The following is a 20,969-nucleotide window of genomic DNA, read 5'->3' on the forward strand; positions in this document are numbered from 1 at the left end:
CATTTTATAAATGGAGCCTTCCATAGCTTTATGACAGTAAGTTCAGGATGGGGGAGCAGGTATGAGCGGAGAGGGAAATGGAGAACAATGTGTGTCGACAGGCTTTTGAGAAGTTTAATCACATAGGGTGAGAAGGGTGTATGAGGTCAATGGCATGTTTCCTTAAGTTGGGAGAAACCAGATTGTTTTTGGTGTGTTGATGAGTTGGTTCCAGTAGGAAGGGAACCACCACAGGAGCCAAGTTCCTTGAGAAGGTGAGGGGATCCCAAGCCCTGTGGAGGGATTGGCCTTCACAGAAGGAGGGACATTTCCTCCATTCTGCCAGGAGGGAAGAAACCCAGCCTGTCTGCCCAGTGCCTAGGAGCCTCAGAGTTGCAAGTTCTTCCCTTTCCTTCTGTGAGACCTCATAGGCCCTGAATTCTCTATCTTCTTACCTAATTTTTTTCCAAACAATTTCTGAGTTTCAAATAAAATCAAAAAACCTTGAAATATATACATTTTTTGCTGTGTATTCAGTTTAGGAGAGGGAAGACTCAAATACTGAGTGTTAGAACTTTCTGCTTCTTACGAACGGTTCTTTCCTGTTGCTCTTTTTTGTATCAGTCAAGATAGGCTAGGCCATTGCAGTTAACAAGCACCTCCAAAATCTCAGGGGCTTTCAGTCAGAAAAGTTTCTATCTCGTTCCCACATGCTGTCCCTTGGGCATCAGCCTGTGCTTCCTCCAGGCCCTGCCTGAGGAGCTGCCCCATCCCCCAACCCCTGCCACCAAGCCTTGCCCGTCTCCATGGCACAGAGAGAAAGTGTATCACATCCCTCAGTGGCCCTGCAGTCCTTTTGTCTAGGAGTATCACCTCCCACCCCCAGCCACATATCATTGGCCAATACCATGTCATGAGGAGAAACTAGCTTCAGAGTGGGCAGATGGCGATGGCCATCCTCCATGTGCTGGAAGGAGAGAGAACGGCACACGTGGGACTCACCTGCTGACACCACACGTCCCTCCCCAGAGAAGGCAGACTAGGCCTTGGTGCAGTTTGGGGGTTGCCTCTGCACCCAGCCCCATCCTTTGACCACAGCACCTGCAATTCTGTCAATAGAAATCCATTCCATTATTTTTAAGCTTTCATTTTTCCAAGTATGTTCTTTAAAAATATAAGCAGCTCTAGAAAACCTAGTGAATAGTCACTATTTTTTCTCCAAGGACCTTATTATTTTCTCTGGTGGACTCAAAATTATAGGAGTTTTTGTCCTGAACATACTGTTTTTTAACTGTTTATTCTTCTACTTTACTTAATAAACAGTGTGTACAACTGCCAGTCAATCTTCTGTGTAGCCTGAGTGGCTGATAACTGCAGGCTGATCTGTGCAGCCTCATCTTACACATCTGTTCCCACTGGGCTTTCCCAAATTCTGCCCATAGCTCTCGGACCTCCATTACTCTTCGTTGGACCCATTTGGATCCAGGAGCTTGGCTCGGGCTCCTCTAGTTCTCAGGTGCCTAGGGTCTGTGAGAGGAGGACAGGATGATGCTGAGGGCAGGGAAGCAGCACAGGGGCTTGCTGGCCACTAGTGACCCCCTTGGCTGCATCACAGTGTGGCCAGGCACTGGCCCTGTCTTCATTCTCCTTAATTTTTCCATCCACTCGCTCCAGCCCCTCCTTGTCTGGACCTTTTTGTCATACCCCTTCAGGCCACCTCCATCCCTCTCCCACCCCTCTGAGTAGAGCCCTTCATGGAGAGACGGGATCCCCTCTATGGCTGCTCTCTCCTCCATAGCCACAGGTCTTGCCCCGAGCTACAGGGCCAATAGTAGTAGGGTTAGTTTGTGGTAGAGATGAAACTGGCGCTCTCTACTAGATTGCCTCTAATGTGGTACTCTTTCATCAGTGGAAAAATAGAAGTGTAATCTAGCCAGACTCTTCCCTTGGGGTGACATCAGTGAATTACAATCTCCTATAAACATAGTAGCCCCACAGTATTGGAGCTTGTGGTGGTATGAGTTTGTGTGAATGATCTGTGTTATTCTTGATACATTAGTGGCCATACTTCCTGGCTGGGGTCAGTATCAGCAGGCAGGGCAGCCAGTTCTGAGATCAGTGGTCAAAAGAAAGTGACTATTGGGGCTGGCCCCGTGGCCGAGTGGTTAAGTTCGCGCACTCCGAAGCAGGCGGCCCACTGTTTCGTTAGTTCGAATCCTGGGCGCGGACATGGCACTGCTCATCAGACCACGCTGAGGCAGCGTCCCACATGCCACAACTAGAAGAACCCACAACGAAGAATACACAACTATGTACTGGGGGGCTTTGGGGAGAAAAAGGAAAAAATAAAATCTTTAAAAAAAAAAAAAGAAAGTGACTATTTGCTATTGATTCATAGGATAATGTGGCTACTTAATAAATAGCATATCCTTCATGATTATCTTTGTCTACTAGTTTGACCAGCCTTGAATAATGCCCACAGTCTGGCCTTTGCCCTCTGCCCGTCATCCACTCAGCTGCAGTCATACTGGGCTCCTCGCTTTGCTTGTATGCACACGTGCTCCCCAAGCACAACACTCCCTCCCCCACCCCTTTCTTTCCCTGCCTGGAATTTCCCCCCTAGTCCTGGCCCACTCCTTCACTTCTTTCACAGCCCTGATCAGAGATCCGTCCCTCACATCAGCTCTACTGTTTCCCCATTGCACGTATCACCAGCTGACACGCTGACATTATCTTTTCATTTGTTTATGTGTTCGACTGTCTTCCCTTTAGAAAGTGGTTTTGCCCACTACTGTGTCCCCAGAGCCCAGAGTACAGAGTAGATACATGTAAATACTTGACGAATGAATGAGAGGCCGGGATAGATGGTGCCCTCTGAAATTATTTAGTAATCATTGCCAGAAACCCATAAAAATGGAACATTTGCTTCTTGTAATATTTCTTTTTTGGACCATCTCCCTCTTCTCTCCTATGGTAATTGGTTCTCTCTGTTCAAAACCAACAAATATTGTCAGAAGAAGAATGTTTACTGCCATCTGTACTTCTTTGGAATTGTATGATCTAGTCTTTAAGAGTGTTTTGGGTCATAGTCTATGACCAAAGCGGGAAATACTATCGCCTCTCCCTTTTACAGCATCCAAGTAAGTTTTTCTTTATATTTTCTTAACACACATTTGTTGCACTGTTATTGCCTGCTTACAAATGTGTGGGAAACTTAGACAAGTTGAGCAAGACAAAAGCAATTCTACCAGCATGCAAATTCAATTGACTGATTCCTTGTTATGTTTTATGAGAGTTTATGATCATTACTTTGGATTTCTTTGTATTCCTTTGCTCACACTTTTGAAGCTAAGTTTTCTCCCTTCTAAGTGGCTTTTGTCTTCTCTAACATGGTTTCTAAAGCAGCCTCTTATGTCATGCATTCAATTTCCTTTTCCTTCTTCACTTCTCAATGTCTTTATTGATTTGTATGTATGGTTCTTGTCTTCTTCATTGTTTATATTTCTTGTAATGTCTTTCCATGCTATGTTAGTCTAAGTGAGGTCCCAGAAGTCCCTGTGCCTCAGAGAGAGAAGCCAAAGGATGCTTAAGATAGTGATAGTTACACTGACTAATACGAATTTAAATAAAATGGAATTTTCAAGAGAGAAATGAATGACTAGGTGAAAAGATTGCTTAAGTACATAAAAATAATTATTTCACAGACATTTACTAAACTACTACCTGTATCTGACAGTGCTGGGAATATAAAGAAGGATAGAGTTTACTAGGGGAAATGGGGATGCAATCAAATATTTTTAGCAATTTGATGGTAGGAGAGATAGGAAAGTTGATCACTGGTCCTAAGACAGCCCAGAGGAGGAGGAGCATCTAAGACTGCTCCTGGGAGAAGGCTTCCTGGAAAGGCTTTGGGCAGACAGGAAAGGCAGTGGAGGGAGGAGAGCTTGTACAAAAGCAGAGGTATCTTCAGCACCACACTGGAGCCCAGTAGCAGGAGATGAGCAGGAGATTTTGTCCCCTGTACAGTGGGAGCCCTTGAATGGGCCTGTGCTGGATGCACATGTGGCATCTACCAGGTGCTCAAAGAATTAGGGTCAGGAGTCAGGGAGAGTCATGAGGGCTGGCAGTGGTGGTGGTGGATGACCCCATGGGCACAGCCTGAACACCACAACCATGTGTATAGAGGGGGAAGAGGACCAAATTCTCAAGGGAGCACTAATGTTTAAAGGATGGGGGCAGGGGAAGAGGAGCCAGGAAAGCTTGCATCATGGGAGCTGGGGGAGAAGTTTCAAGGAGATTGGCATGGTATTGCAGAGAAGTCACAGGGGATATGGGTTGGGCAGTGCTGGGATTGGCTGTGAGCATTTGATGGTGAGAGCAGCCACTGAAAGTCAGGTACCAATGGACTGAAGAGGCTGTGAGTGGAGCCATGAGCCCAGTTGCTTCTAACGGAGGGGTCTCCTTACAGGCCTGGGCTTTGTGTGTTAATTACTAGATAGTAGAGATTGTAGGGGAGGAAGACATTTCCTCTACCCACTCTAAGTCCTTCTGGCCAGACTATGAATTAAATTGAAATGAGACAGAACAACAGGAGAAAATTAAACAAAGCTTTATAACATGTATACATGGAGAAACTCAGGAAAACTGAGCAACTCACCAAAATGGTGGAAGCTCTCACCTTAAATACCATCCTCAGTTAAAGACAGAGGATGGTGGGGGTGGAGGGAGTCAGTTATGGGAGGTTACCAGAAAAGTACAGTAAACAAGAGTAAGTTTATTATGCAGATTTAAGTCCTTGCCTTCCGCATTGATAAGAGTTTCTAGAGATAAGGTCATCCCCCCTTCTTCCTGGTACAGAGAGGGAGACACCTTTACAGATGGAGATTTCCTTTACAAATGTAAATGTCTCTTGCAAGGGGAACTTCCACTTTTCAAAGTTTCTCTCATGTCTGCAGTTTTTAAGAGTAACCAGCCCAAAATAATCCTCATGCTAAAGAGACCTCTCTTGGGGTGGCCAATTCCAATCCCCCACAGGATATTACACAAAATTCACTAAATAAAAGTTTTTTTATGCAGTGTGCTAGCTTTGTAGCCAGCTTTTCTGCACACACCCCTGATGCTTCATAGTCATCAGATGGTCCCCATCCACCATCCTGAAAGCCATCTATCATTCGTACAGCACAATGTTCTTTTCTAGATCTTCCATGAACGTGAGTTGATTATTCATCTTAAGCTTTCATTTTGCATGAACTTTGATTTTTTATTACCTTAATGCCCCTTGATTATTGGTGGTAATAAAAAGGGGTGTGTGTGTGTGTATAATTAAAAGTATATTATTTCCACATTTTAAAACATTTTGAAATGAATAGGCAAGATCTTTCTATCATGATGGTGCTGGGATAAACACAGTGGTGGGAGGCATTTCATAGCCATCAAAAAAGAAAAAACTATATAGGCTTTGCTGATAAGATTTTTATGCTGCTGCACAAATATAAAACACTTCACACAGTCAAGTTTAGAATATAAATCAGAGAAGAATCTGTGCTTATACCTTCACAGCAGGATTTCTGAACTTTGTGATTTGCCTGCCTTTCTTCCCTTTCCTCTTTTCTGCCCCCTGGTGAGTTGCCTCCCCCAGAACTATTGGTGATGCTCCTCCCAGCCTCTGCTCTGTCTCTTCTAATTGACCACCTCTTTGCAGCCTGGTGTCACCAGCGTGAGTTCATTTCTGGCCCTGTGTTTCCCGGTGGGGGTAGTGAAATGCACTGTGGGTGCTCATGAGCTTCTTAATGATGTTCTTTAAGCGACTGGAAATCATCTGTGATGGGTTTCTTTCTTGCCTCTTACTCACCTGAGGAGTTTACTTTGGTGATTTGCATTTGTGTTGTCTGAGAGACTCTAGGTAGAAGTGGATCAGAGGTAATTGGAGTATCGGCTGTGTCCAACAGAAATTCACATAAATGTCTCGCTCGGTGCCAGAGAATTTTCCTTCCATATTCACCTTTTCAGTATTCCAGGCATTCATTTTTCTGCAGTAAAATTATTTTGTGTGCATTTGCTCCTCGCAGTGTTTCCCAGTACCTCAGTTTCCCCTCGGATGTACAAATGGAAAGTGGTAATTGGACGGTTGTGCCAGCTTCCTGGTTCTTAGGCTTCGGTCAATAGTGTCCTCAGTTCAGGGCCACTCTCGGCTCTATGCAGTTCTGTTTCATCCCCACCCCCCACAGCCACGAACCGCTTGATTGCACAAACACTGCTCTCCTTTCTCCTCACTAACATCTGTCTCTCTTTAATAGTTCACCCTTTTAAGGAGTGCATAACTACTAGCGACATAGTTTTAAAGCTGCACACTCCTCTTCTGTTATTGAACATTCTGGCTCAGTTTGTCTTTTCAACATTTTGAGTATTAATTTTACTTTTCTAATGCAATAAAATAAGTGGTCTGCCACAGTTTCGAGTTAATGAGGATTTGAAATGGATTTCAAGTATTCCTGTCGGGTTTTTATGATGCAGGTGCAATCTCAGGCAGTAAATTACCATAACTAAACAGTTGAGGAGCCATAAAGCTCATCTGCCATGGCGTGGCTAAATTAATAGATTAACAGCTGCACGTTAGGAAAATGTCAGATGTTAAATATTTTTCGTTGGTAATAAGTAGGAAATTTGCGACCTTATACATGCTTATTCAGTCTCGTAAGTGCCTCACCCAGAATTAATTTGTATTTTATTATTTTTCAGCTTCAAGCATTTTGATGCTAGACTCTCAACTGCTCTATTTTTACGGACTTATTTATAAAAATTTTATATTTTTAATATAATTTATAAAAATTTTATATTTTTAATGAACTGCCATTCAGAATACTTTTTCTTATGTGGTTTGATTGAAGGATAGGGCCCAGTTTGAGGATTCATTTATGGATTTATCCAGCAGTTGTTTTCTAAGTGCCCATTGTCTTTGGGGCACCATGCTAGGTACAGAGGGAACAGATGCACAGCCACAGAAGGGAGGCACAGGAGGGCACAATAGCTGTGCCACAGAGGGTGCAGGGAGGGCCAAGGGATTACAGTGGCTTAGAGCATGGAGTCTAGAGTCAGTCAGCCCAGGTTCAAATCCTGAGTCCATTACTTATGAGATGTATAACTTGGACTAGTTGCTTCTCTGGGTCAGAGTGACCCCCCCTAAAAAATGGAAGTATTCATGGTATAGACCTTATGTGAATTAAAATGAGGGAATATTTATAAAGCTCTTAGAAGAGTGCTTGGTACATGGTAAGAACTATGTAAGTGTTTTAAACAAATCAAGTAAAATAAATAACATATATGTTGACCAAAGGAAGAACTAAGGAAAACTCTATTGTGAAAAATATACAAACTATCAGGCATTTTAATATTTGTTTTTAAATCTATGGAAACTTTAGTTGACAGCCAGCTTATATAGGAATTTACTGTCACTAGGTTCTGGCTCCAGAGACTTGGCTAACTTTTGTTCCCTGTGTTTTCAGTTATTTTGATGTTTTCAGGTAAGGAAGAACTTTCTAACAATTAGAAAGGCTCCAAAATGAAATGAGTTATTATTGGTGCTGTTGAAAATTTCTTTCTCATTACTGGAAATAGCCAAGCAAAGGTTAAACCTGCCAGAGATGTAGCTTCAGGGATGCCTGCAGTGGGTAGGAGTGGAGGGAGGGGTCAACCCAGTGAATTCCTAAAGCCAATGAAATTTTTCTTATTTCAGTCCTGCTTTAGTCTGTAAAGGCATGCCACATTGGCAGTGGGGGTCTGGAGATGTGAAATGGCAGTTTCGTTGGAGAGGACGTTGAAGTTGGGAAGGATTCACAAAGGTTGAAGGCAGGGAGTGGAGAGTTTTAATCACTGGTCTAAAACGTGGACTTCGTTTTGCAGAGAATGAGGTGCCACATGTTTTCAATAGGGGCGTGACCTCAAGTAAAAGGAAGATTTTTTTTTATCGCAGGGAGATGAATCTGGTAACAAGTGCCTGGGGATTGGGAGCAGGAGTCCTGTTAGAAGACAAGACCATCCTGCAGTCAGGCAGGGATAAGATGGTGTGTGAGAGGCATTCAAGATGACTTTGAGCCTCAGGAACCGAGGCAAGCTGATATAGGTACTTGGAGGATCAGAAAGAGAATGTTTGATATGCAATTCTTACTCATTTATTCATTCAACAAATGTTTACTGAATGCAAACAGTGCAGAGCTCATAACCTGCTGATGATGGCTTCGTCCTACTGTTTTCATTAAGAGCAAAACAAACACACATGCATTCCACGTGCAGCCTAAATCCCATTGTGGGGAGCCTTTATTATGGGGCATTTTATGCGCTCTGCAAGAACACCCCTAGAAACAATGCCTATTACAAAAACAGAAGCTGCTTTCTCTGAACCTCTGCGTATAGTAGGTCCTTTGCTTTTATGAAAGTGTCTGATTATGTGTTTGCATCAACCACAAACAGATCAGAGCAGTAGAACTGAAGACGGCTTTTATGTTCTGCCATCGTCATATTTATTCACTGTAGTCCTCGATGTCTTTCTACCTCAAAATATCTGAATACCTCTAAACTCCAGATAAGCACATCAAAGTGCTGCGATCCAGTTCTGCCTCTACCACTGTCTTTCTTTTCCTGTATTCAGAACCTTCCACTTGCTATTTCACTTCTTGCTCCACAGTTTGAGACTGGGAATAAGCTCATTATTCCAAAGAACAGACGGCTGAGCCTTTGAGAGCTGATGCATTTCTGCAGAGACTATCTATCTGTACAGCACTTAGCACATTGTTGGTGCTCAAGAAATGTACCAAAAATTGAAGCAGATTTTTCAATGGACTGACTTTGCTGTTACTGAGGTGGCCCATGGGAGTTTTTAAATCTCCACTGTTAGAAAAATGTCCAGCCATCCTTTGAAAAGCAAACTTAAACGATCTGCAACAGAAATTTCCCCACTTCTGCCCAAAGGTGACTCTTAAACTCCACCCTCCTCCTCCCAAATTAAATGCCTGGAAAATAGATAGGATTACAACCTTCTAATGCCAGGCTAGCATTTTTAACCTAAGCACAGAACAGAAATGTGCAGTGCCTCCTAAAAGTCCTAGGAAGTTCTTCATATACTTTTGTTTTACAAGATAATCGGGGCACAGAGGTTGCCTTCTGCCCAGCTCTTTGGGTAATGGAATGTCTTGTTCCCGTTTGCGTTGACAGTGGAATTTCTGAGCAGCTCTGCTCCTTGTCAGACGTATTTGCCGCACTTAGCACAGGCCACACAAGTGGCCTCTGTCAACTCCGATAAAAAGGGAAGCTCAGCACCCTTTTATGAACATTCTCCTTTAAACCTGTCAGGTGCTAAAATTAGGCAGGAGCTGCTGTCACCAGATGTTCTGCTCCCTGAAGGGCGTGCCCTGGGCAGTTTACCTCTGTGTTTTATGTACTAACGCATCCCGGTACTGGTGAGCATCAGAGGCCTGACATCTGCCTCGGGGGCACCAAATCTGAAAACTAGATCAAATGTGGAGCTGAAGATTGTTTGTTTTCGGGAGCTTAAATGGTTGCGCATGTCTGAATGTCTGAGCAAAATTGATTTTATTACAAAATGTACTCATCTCAAGAAAAGTAATCATTTTAGTAGAGAGAGCTGATCTTTTCATAACTGATGTCATTTCCTTGAAGAACAGTAATGCTCCCTTGATTTGTTTTGTTTACTTGCTCCTGTTTTTCCTTTAAAGGAAGATGCTTTTATTTCATCTGTTTGAAACCAAATTCACATGTTAAGACAGCCACACACACATGTTCAGTGACTGCCATCTGGTGCCAAGCACGCTTCCAGAATAACGCCCCTTTGTATTGGGTGATGCCTCTGGAAGGTCGCATTTGACGATAGGGATGGGTCACTTCTGACATTTTTGACTATGTACTTTATATAAATGTATACCTTTTCTCTCTTTTCCTTAGTAGTTTTTTAATTTAAAGGATTCAGCTCAAGGATTCATGAGCTCTTATCTGTTAAACAATCATTCATTAGATTGTGGTCTTAAATGTGCAAAATTTTAAACAAATTTTTAGCAAAAATTTTAAGCAAAAGAAGCTACTTTAAATGTAACTAATTACTTAGAAAGTTGATGTTTTCTTCATGATTCTCTCAAGCATTTTTTGTTTCATTTGTGAAATGAATTGTGTCTGTTAAGCCTTTTAAAATACTGCTATTGAAACTGAATTTTTTTTAGTAGAACAGCATAGCAGGATATAGTGGGATTTTTATTATCATTTTAATAATCTGTCTTCAAGATGGTAACACTGATAACTCTTTGGAGAAGGATCGTCTTTCCAAGCAGACTCATTTTGTTTAAAAGAATAAATACATAATAACTCCTGTATCTGGAATATGGCTTTTGACGCACTTGAATAAGTCTCCTTTTCAAGAAGGTAACAAAAACAGAAAAGCAAATAAAGCAAAGCATCTCTGGCAGAATATTCAGCCCCTGGATTCTCTGGAGATGGGTGATCATTGTCTTAAAAAAAAAAAAAAAGAATAGGGGCCGGCCCCATGGCCAAGTGGTTAAGTTCGCACGCTCCGCTGTAGCGGCCCAGGGTTTCATCGGTTCGAATCCTGGGCGCGGACATGGCACTGCTCATCAAGCCATGCTGAGGCGGCATCCCACATGCCACAACTAGAAGGACCCACAACTAAGAATATACAACTATGTACCGGGGGACTTTGGGGAGAAAAAGGAAAAAAATTAAAATCTTAAAAAAAAATCTATTAAATCTCTGCCAGAGGTTCTAACATTTGCAAAATTTTGCTAAATTACACCCAATAAAGCTGTTTACAAGTAAGTAATTGCTTGAAGTGAATTCCTTTGGGATAGAGTAGGATAAACTCTGGGCCAGGGCCTTCGGAGACCTGGGTGGTAATCTTCCATGAGCTGGCAGTGTAACTGGCAGCTATCTTATCTTCGTGGATCTTAGGTTTGCCATTTGTAAAATGAGAGAGGGTGACCAGCTAGATGAGGTCCTTGTATCTGAAACACTTTCGAATGTTTGGGATTTGGGATTATCAGCTTAATTCCCCAGGGTTGAGAAAGAACTGACACCAGCTTTCTTTACGAGGTGGCACAGCCTTGAGACCGCTCAGAAAATACCCATTGCTGTCCTCTGTCGAGAAACTGTGGGCTTCCCAGAGGGTGTGGCTCCTTATTGCCTTGCCGCACTGAATGGTCTTGGTTTTAGATGTGGAATAACATCGTTATGCTGCTGTGAGAGTCTCCAAAGTGAAGAATTTAAATTGTAAAGGGGAGGAAAACAAAATTAAGAAAGGCCGCTTTCTTAATTCAGTGTTTGACCAACCTTTGGCTGGCTCACTAACGTCCAGCACTAACTGTGGCTTTGAATCCTTTGGATGATGTTTGTTTTTTATTTGCAGTGTCCCAGATGAAGGTTTCATATTGAAACAGGCTAAAAGAGTCCCTCTCATGAGATCTCATGGGTGCTTCCAAAGACAGTCTGTCTCTCATAGATTCTTTGGTGGTGCTTGTAGCCTGTTAAGGTGGAAGGGTGTGCAGGGGACAGAGCCTGTGGCTGTCCCTGGCTCCTTGTTGAACTGGATCTATCAAGACAACCCATTTGCTCTGCTCCTGACAGGAAGAAGGGAAGACAGAGCCCGTCAGCTTCCCGTGATGAGCCATTAGCCCTGGATGACAGACAGACTTTTTCTATTACTCAGGTGGGCGCCTGTTAGATCCCATGTGAGGACTTTGTTTTCCTGTCCATTAAGGATCCTGTAAAAGCTTTGGCATTCCATCAAAGGGCTGTGCCCACAGTGGACACTCAAAAAGAATGGATGTGTATTGTCAGCTCTCTCTCATTTGGTTACAAGTATGAGGAAAAAAGTAAATCTTTTTTGCTTTTTAACTTGAACCTGAGTATTGTGGTGGCAATAAATTATTGAATAATTGAAAAACAACACATGGATTTAAGCTTTGGCAATTGTCTATTCATCACGCACTTACGGCTTTTTTATTTTATATATATATATATATATATATACATAGCTCATTATAATTTTTGTATGTTACTAATAATACTTTAAGGGTCTATTCCTACCACGACTCCACTTTAGCAAATGAGAGGAGTCAGGGAGACCAGTTGGTTTTGAGGCTAGTGCAATCGAGAATTCTGAGCAGGTTTGCCACTACAAATGGGAGGAGAGGGTCCAGGTTGTGAGAATTGAAATGACTGAATGAGTGCCTGAGTGTGGGGGTCCTTTTTGACAAGATATGATTCTGAGAGTTGGCACTTGGGGGGCTGAGAAGCCAGTGAAATCAGAGATCACCACTGCTAGCCTGTATAAGAGAGCCCCGGAGAGGACCACGGACACAGCCGTATCTAGGGCATGTTGACTTGGAGGTGTGGACGGGCCACCCACCACGTGAGACCACAGCCCGTGAGTCGAGGCAACGCGAGAGGCTTTCTAACCAGCCCCTCATGTGGGCCTGCACACGTGGACAGAAAGGTCCTCAGCTCAGGGTACGTTTTCGGCACTCTCTGAGATGGCAAAGGAGGAATTTGCAGAGAGAAAAGAGACCAAAGTATAGAAAATTGCAAAACAGTAGCATTTGGCAGAAGGAAGAAGAGCTGGTGATGGATCAGTTAAGTAGACTGAAAAAGAATTTGATAAATAAAAAAAGAACCAGAGACCTACTCCACCCAGGAAGCCAAAGAAGCAGTTGGCAGATAGGGATCAAGACAGATGAGGCCTGGCAAGAATCCAGTCCAAAAATGGCATTTCTGAGCAGTGGGGGAAAGAATAATGCTTCAGTGAATGGTGTGTAATAGTTGGCCGTTTGGGGAAAAGTAGTTAGATGCCAGACCATATGTAAAAATAAACTCCGTTTGGATTAAAAATATAAATGTAAAAATTCAAAATGAAAATATAGACAAATATTTTTATAACCTCGAGTGAAGGGGTCGCATGCATATATGTGGTATCTGTATTCAAAGTATACAAAGAAAGTTAAAAAACAGGTTTTAGACTGGGAGGAAATACAATAAAACATGTGGTAGAAAAAAGGCTAATATCCTTAATGTTAGAAGAGCTTCTATAAATGAATGAGAAAAGTAACAATAAAAGGGTAGGAAGGGGCCGGCCACATGGCCGAGTGGTTAAGTTCACGTGCTCCGCTTTGGTGGCCCAGGGTTTGGGGCTTCAGATCCTGAGGAAGAGAGATAAAATGACTAATAGATCAAAATGTTTGGTAGTTTTAAAAACTTAATCTTAAAGCAATATTGAGATGGTAATATTTGCCTTTTAGACTAGCAAAAATTAAAATCCATTTTAACATCCACTGCTGATGAGAAATAGACACTTAGGTATATCATTGTCATTAGGAGCTTAAACTGATACAGTTTTTAGAGAATTACTTGTCAGAATCTATTGAATTTTTAAATGCACACACACTTTGGTATAGTAATCTCATGTCTAAGAATATATCCTACAGAAATCATAGCAGGATTCAACGAGATTTATCTAAAAGGGATTTATTCCATCATTGCTGATAATAATGAAAACAAAGAATAGTCTGAAAATCCATCACTGAGCAAATGGTTAAATAAATTTTTGTACATTCATACCATGAAATACTAGGCAACCACTTTTTTAGTGAGGTAAATCTGGGTGTTTGAACCTGGAGGGAATTCCGTGATATCTTGCTAAGTGAGGAGAGGAAGAATAAGTTGCAGCCTAATGTTAGCTTGATTCTGTATTGCCACATGATAATAACCTGTGTATGTTAATGTGTATAAATAGGTGTGTCTATAAGCTTATGAAAAAGTTGGGAAGCATATATACCACTGAGGTAGAGGTAAGGATGGAGGGGCAAGGAGAAAGACAAGAACGTTCATGGATGTCCTTTGAGAGAGTGGTGGTGGAAACAGGAGTAAACGAGATAGGAAGGTGTGAGCTGTGGGGGTCGGTTACTGTGGACGTGTTTGATCAGGAAGGAAGAGGAAGATGGAATTTTAGCTTTGAGGGACAGACAGGTCAATACAACAGGTTTGAGCTTTTTGTTTTATCGTACAGAACAGGAGAAATTTGAGTCTGTTGTATGCCAAGACAAGGGAGAAAATACAAAAAGAAAAAGTTGTGGTAATCGGAAGAGTGCGGGAGTGGTGGAGTTGGTAAGGAATGGAATCAAGGCTGACTGAGTGAGCCTTCTTTCTCTGGGGATGTAGAGGGTAAGTGAGGTTGGGGAAGGTTTTTTAAGAATCCCGACCACATGGCCTCTGAAGACAGGCAAGTCCAGAGAGTAGGGGATGCACATGGGTGGTGTTGTGGATGGAAGAAAATGGCAAACATTGGAAACAGCTATTCTGGAATTGATTTAGGATTAATGGAGGTATAAGGAAGACATTTAGGAAAGACATAGGAAGGAAAAGACAAGGAAGGAAAAACATACGGAATTCATTTAGGGAAAGAAAAAAAGAGACATCAGGCATAATAAGTTCAGAGCCCGTGAGTTCAAGTCTTATTAATTTGTGATGAAGTGAGTTGGCATTTCCTGAGTGGCAGCAGCCTGGAGGAGGAGAAGGAATCCAGTGAGTCAGGTTAGAATTAGAGGATTTCAGGTATTAATGACACTTAAAGGGCTCGCTAAGGGTCACAAGCTGGGCAAGAAAGCCCAAGGGAGGCTGACAGAGCCAGAGAGAGTATAAGGACTGAATGTTGTAATAAGAGTCACAAATTTAAAAAGGCAGCTACCTCAGGAGTGAGGAAGGGAAGGAGGTGGTGAAAGAACACGTTGGAGTCAGAGGGGGAGCATCAGAGTTCCTCACAGAAGAGTTGCAAGTTCTAAGGGCCAAGGTGACGGGTGTCTGTAGTGCCTCTTGGTTTGTATCGTAGACTTTAAGTCCCCCGAGGGAAGGAATTATCCAAGTCTTGTCCATCTGTACATCTTCCAGTGCTTAGCACAGTGCCTGGCACATAATGGACACACAGCAGATATTTGAATGAACAAGTGAATACGCTGGGGTAGAAGCAAAGGTCTTGACATTAAGGCATTCAAACATCGGTAGGATTCAAGCATCTGTAAGGTCGGGATGCTGGACGGGTCATCAATTTTATTGTTAAAGACACTGAAGAAAATCGCAGAACTGGATAAAGTATAAAGTCACATATTGAATTGTCAAGGATTGTGGGAAAATCCCTGGTTTTAGTAGATAGAATTGACAAGGATAGAGGGAGTGATAAAATCAAAGGGTATGACTAGTTTTTTGAGCTCAGATCCTCCTGCATCAGAGTAGCTAGGAGACATGCTAAATCCACAGCCTTAGGGGCTCCACCCAGGCCTGTGGAATCAGAATTTCTGAGAGTGAAGCCTGGGAAACATCACAGAGGCTTAGCCCCGGCCAATAAGATTTAAGAACCACTGGTGTAGATTCTAAGTGGAGCTTTTCGGTTTGGCCTGGTTTGGGGAACATATGGAAATGAGGAGTTTGCTGTCTTCTCCCCCTAACTGAGCAAATCCAGAGCAGTGAGAAAGAAAATACTCACAGAGCCTCTTAAAGAAAAGTTTTGAAGGAAGTGGCTTCAAGAGGAATCCAGTTTCCGTTAAGTCAAAGAGTAGAAAGAGCATGGTGGAAAATGGCTGGGCTATTTTTAATGACTATTTCTAAAATGTCCACATGGATTCCTTCCATAGTTTCAAGACTCAGGATTCAATTTGCCCTTTTACTGGAGAGTCAGGTTAAGGTTTATCAATTGTCCTTCTATAAATGGAAATGGCATGGAATACTGTTGTGTGTGTGGAGAGAAAGATTGGATAAAATCTATATACACGCATATGCATGTGGTGTATGTTTATTTCATGTCCGAAATAGCCTTCTTGTAAGGAGTCTTCTTGAAGATGATTTTATTGTAATCATCTTCACAGTGCCCTTTCACTTTTGGACAGTGTTCAAAATGTTATTTTAACATGTGAACCGCACCAACTTAAAATTTGGATATATTTTTGCAACTACGGGCATAAAGGGGACTTTGTGCTTTTGATGGCATTCGAAAAGGATGCCTTTGTCCTGGAGCCAGATGGGAGAGTTGCAGACCAACCTGAAGGCATTGGATATCCAACAGGTGGTAGCAAGAAAAGTGGTACCAGAGGAGGAAGCCAAACTGTCACACAGCAACAAGATGGGGCACTTTGCCAACGGAAGAAGGGTCCCAGAGTCAGCCTAGTGGGGACTAGGGGTGCATCGGTCCTGCTGACTGGCTCAAGAGCGGGGTGCAGAGGAGGTGTTTCCTGAGGGGGGTGAGCTGGACTGGGGAGGATTAGGTGCCAGGGAGGAGTTGAGGACATGTGGGAAGTTGGGGGCTAGCTGGAGGGAACACTTTTTGTCGAACAGATGATTCAGTTAAGGTAGAATTGTGGGAGACATTTGCCCCCTTACTCCTTCAGTGCTGTTGCCTCTGTGGTTAGAGCGCTCCAAATTCTTCCCAAGTCTGAGTTGGAGTATTTAGCTCGTTAGCCTCAGCCAAGCACTTGGAACCTCTTCCTCTTACTCTGCATTTATTTGTACCACCCACACAGTTACACTCCATTAGCGGCTGCTAATTGGCACTAGATGACTTTAATAAAACTGTGTCCCTTCTGATAATTTTGAACTCTGCAGAATATTCTCCATGTTTCCTAAACTGTCAAATTTATGTCTCTCTAGTACTTCTCCTCAAAGTCAGAAACAAATGCTTTTTCTACTACTATTTCTTAGCAAGTTTCACGAAACTGCAGACTTGCAGGCATTTACTGTGGCCCTATAGTGCCTTTCTCCATATCTTCATCTCCTTCTCTCTCTCCTGCCTGCCCCCCACTGTTTGTTTCCAAGGACTTTGTGGCAGCTTTCTACAACAGAACTGCCACCTTAAAAAGATTTGGGTAGAATATGGCTGCAAAGTCACCTTACGCGTAAAGGTTTATGTTCTTGACTGTAACGTGACGTCAGCAAGACATTTCCGATCTGGGGCACTTGCCAGGTGTCAGTTGGGGTAAAGATACCATGTTTGCCCAAAGAGAAAGCTATTTACAGATTTTCTGTCTGGAAGAAGCCATTATCAGCTTTTGGTGGCTTATCACTTATTCTATGGCTTATCCCTTGAATAGCATTCAGTGTTCTCTTTCTTACCCCTTTCCTCTTATTCCTTTTTATCCATAAAGTAATGAATATAGAAATGTTGACTGAACTTGCCTGAGGTTGCCCAGATGCAGGAAAGTTTCATGAGCCTTAATTAAAAATACTGGAGAAAATGTCTTTATTTTATCAGCAATAATAATAGGATTTCTGTTTTGCTCCTCATCTACTCTCTAAGCTAATATATGTGTTGTTGTTGCTAGCATTTATTTAAATGGCTGAACCTAGAAAAATGAAGATTTGTGTCCTAACGTATAGAGAGGAAGTTGAATATGAAATTGTTTTTTAGAAAAGAAGTCTCCCTAGATTGAACTGTTCGGTTAGGACGGCCAAATCCCCCTTGTCCAGCGCTGGGAGGGACAATCAGGAGCAGAGACTCAGTGTCTGCTCCCTTCGGTGGGCCTCGCAAAGGCCATAAGAGGTGGCTGTGATGGCCCCATTTTGGGATGAAGAACTGAGGCTGAGAGAGGATAAATGGCTTCCCCAGGTCAGTTAGCTAGATGGTTACGGAATAAGAATTCAGATTTAAAATCTTCCTATTTTCAGACCCATGTGCTTTTCACTACTCCACACCATCTCCATAAAAAGTGAAAGATGCTTCATCATCAAACACCCTGAGTGGTACTGGATTTTTGCTGTGTGACTCTACATCTTGAACTGAGAATTTACTCCCTATATATTTTTCTCATTTAAAAGCATGCAAGTGTTTACTAAGTAATACTAGATCTATTCTGCTTTCTTCTGTTCTAGATTTTCTACCCTAGCAAGGATGGTACAAAGATTCCAATGTTTATTGTGCATAAAAAGGGCATAAAATTGGATGGCTCTCATCCTGCGTTCTTATATGGCTACGGTGGCTTCAACATATCCATCACACCCAACTACAGGTAAGCATGGACCACTCTTGGAAACCACTCTTGGAACTTCAGCGTGTATTTGATGCTCTCCATACAGCAGAAAGAAACCAGAGACTAGTCTACTAAATCATGTTTTTCTAATATATTAAACTCTATATTTCTTGCTTGTTTTCGTGGTGGGGCAGGATTATGTGTTAACTACGTGCATTTTTGATCAGGAATTTCAGGATCATTACAAGCTAGCCTTGTGTCTTCAGTGGAATAGGTTGTTTGAGAGCTAGATGCTGAGGCTGTAGATGCCACAGAAGGTTGATGTCACCTGAGGTCTGCGATTATTTCCCAATAACTTAGGTTCAGGGAGAAAAGTCTGCATTTGTACATTTGCTCTTGTTTACATAAATATCTTCTATCAGTTATTTGCAAACTTGATTTTAATATCCCATTCACAGTATAAGATGGAATCTGCTTTGAGCGTGTTTAATAAAAACAAGGAATCTCCTACCAGCAAGACCAGCTTGAAGCCAATTTCTAAATAGAGCCTCACATGAAATCTGATCCTATTAGGGAAGAAAGTCATAGACTAGTGACTACCAGGACATAAATTGAGTAGATTCAATCAGCTGTCCCAAATCTGAATAGAAGAAAACTGTTACTTTGTTTTGAGCACTTGATATCAGTGGAGCACTCTGCTGATGATTTAGGATTGGATGAAGTATATGAATATAGTCCCTGCCCCGCAAGTCGTTTATAGCCAAATTGTGAACTGCCTGGAACATGCAGCTCAAGAGATTGATTTTATCCTCTAGTTAGTGAAGAGCTGATCAAAGTGCAAAATCATCATGTAAAACAGTATTTTCATAAGATAATTGAAGGGAAACGAGTTAGAAGAGGGTAGTAACAGTGGCTCTTCATTCGCTGTACAATGACACCGCCGTTCTACGTTCTATGATGCCTCCTCTGGACCAGCCATCGTGCTGGGCAGGGTCTGAGCCGCAGACGGGCCTCCTATCTCTTGTCCGAGAGTTTCCCAGGCAATGAGATTCGCTATTTCATGGGTATGTCCATGTCTGTGGGGCAAAACCATACGCCATATTTATTCTCTGTGAGGGTTAATCTAAAACTGCAAGTCGTAATCTTTTTGCTGGTGAGGGGTCTTGTAAAAAATGTGATATCTGCAAAGAGCAATAAAGCAGAGTTTTCCTTTATTTATTAAGCCTGCTGTGTCAGGAATCTAGATACAAGTAAGGAAGGGGCCCTGTACCATTTTTATCCCAGAATGCAGTAGCTATGCTGGTAATTTCAGTAGAGACCATCAGGGGTGCATGAAAAATGTTGACAAGAAGACCAGGTGATTGAAAATCCATTTGGCCAATACAGTATGGTTGTATGGTCAGACACCTACCCCCATTCTCCTTTCCTCTTCATTCTCAAGATCCACAAAGTTAGCACCCAGACCATCTAGAGCCTCAGGTTGCAGAAGCCCATGGTTTCCCCAACTAAAAGGAAGAGTGATGAAATTTTCAGAAATAGTTCTCAAAGCAAAATTAATTTTAACTCACAGCAAATAGAAAAATAAATGTCACTCAGCATCATTAGGGTCAGAGGGGAAAGAAGAGGAGAAAAACATAAAATCCAAATTTTCCAAAGAACTTACTCTTTTTCCTGGAAGCTTTGTGCTATGGTTTCTTCTGTTTATTTCTAGAAAACGTTCTCAAGCCTTGAACACTCCACTGATCTCCTCTACCTCTCAATACACCCATTGTTGTCTAACTCCCCATCTAAATTTCTGTAAAACTGGAAAACTTGTTTAAAATCCATGTTTTGGAAACAGCTTTCTTTTTTCCAACTGTAACAATTTGGAGAGAGACTGGAAAAAATGGTAGCAGGGCCACTGTTGGGTGTTCCTATAAGCCAGCACCATTGCCACCAGGGCTGTGTCACATGGCTGGTGGTATTTTGGTTCCCAAGATAGTTGTTTAAAAGATGGATTCAGGGGCCGGCCCGGTGGCGCAGCAGTTAAGTGAGCACATTCCGCTTTGGTGGCCTGGGGTTCGCCGGGTTGGATCCCAGGTGCGGACATGGCACTGCTTGGCATGCCACGCTGTAGTAGGCATCCCACATATAAAGTAGAGGAAGATGGGCATGGAGGTTGGCTCAGGGCCAGTCTTCCTCCGCAAAAAAAAAAAAAAAAAAAAAAGGATTGGCAGCAGATGTTAGCTCAGGGCTAATCTTCCTCAAAAACAATTTAAAAAATAAAAATATAAAATATGGATTCAGTATGAAATAAGGGCCTCTGGTTTTTTCTGTTTGCATTATGAATTGCATATTCCCACTTCGTATAGTGAAATATTCACCAATATAGAAAAATGAAATATTCTGAATGCTCATGAAAATGTATGAGCTTTGCAGTTAAACGTTAATCAGGAGTTATATATTTTCACTTTAATCAAGTAATATAAAACTATTGGGCTCCTATTTAGGTGATATTACATATGGAACGTCTTTGGGGCTATTGTTTTATTTATTTATTTATTTATTTTGAGGTGAAGGGAGACAGCACCGTCCTTACTAGGAGGTTAATGAAAGGTTAACTATTTTTACTGTTTCTCAGTGTGTCCAGGCTTATCTTTGTGAGACACATGGGCGGTGTCCTTGCTGTGGCCAACATCAGAGGAGGTGGCGAATATGGAGAGACGTGGCATAAAGGTGAGATATTTTCTCTACAGAAACAAAAAAATATGGCATAGTCAAAGCTATGGTAAATGAGCTGAGGGGGTTAGGAGCAGAAAAGCATTTTGGCTAGACAGATGAAAAATAAGGATAATTTCAAGCACATTGCAGGCACTACTCCCCTTTTAAAAACAGCTCCGTTTTTTCACATTTTATTTTCCTCTGTAGTCTATTTTAATGAAGTACATATTTTTCAGAAGCATTCCCTATAGACTAGAATCAAAAAAATTT

General features: G+C 42.1%; 1 protein-coding gene across 1 annotated transcript in view; it reads left to right on the top strand.

Annotated features, from left to right (window-relative positions):
- Nucleotides 1-20,969, top strand: part of PREP (prolyl endopeptidase) — a 120,435-nt gene that overhangs the window by 88,382 nt on the left and 11,084 nt on the right. The window contains exons 11-12 of the mRNA XM_046674940.1: nucleotides 17,902-18,038; nucleotides 20,620-20,714. Of these exons, the coding sequence (XP_046530896.1) occupies nucleotides 17,902-18,038; nucleotides 20,620-20,714 (232 nt within the window). The remainder of the gene's footprint in view (nucleotides 1-17,901; nucleotides 18,039-20,619; nucleotides 20,715-20,969) is intronic.

This window comes from Equus quagga, chromosome 11 (genome assembly GCF_021613505.1).
Source record: "Equus quagga isolate Etosha38 chromosome 11, UCLA_HA_Equagga_1.0, whole genome shotgun sequence".
NCBI lineage: Eukaryota > Metazoa > Chordata > Mammalia > Perissodactyla > Equidae > Equus > Equus quagga.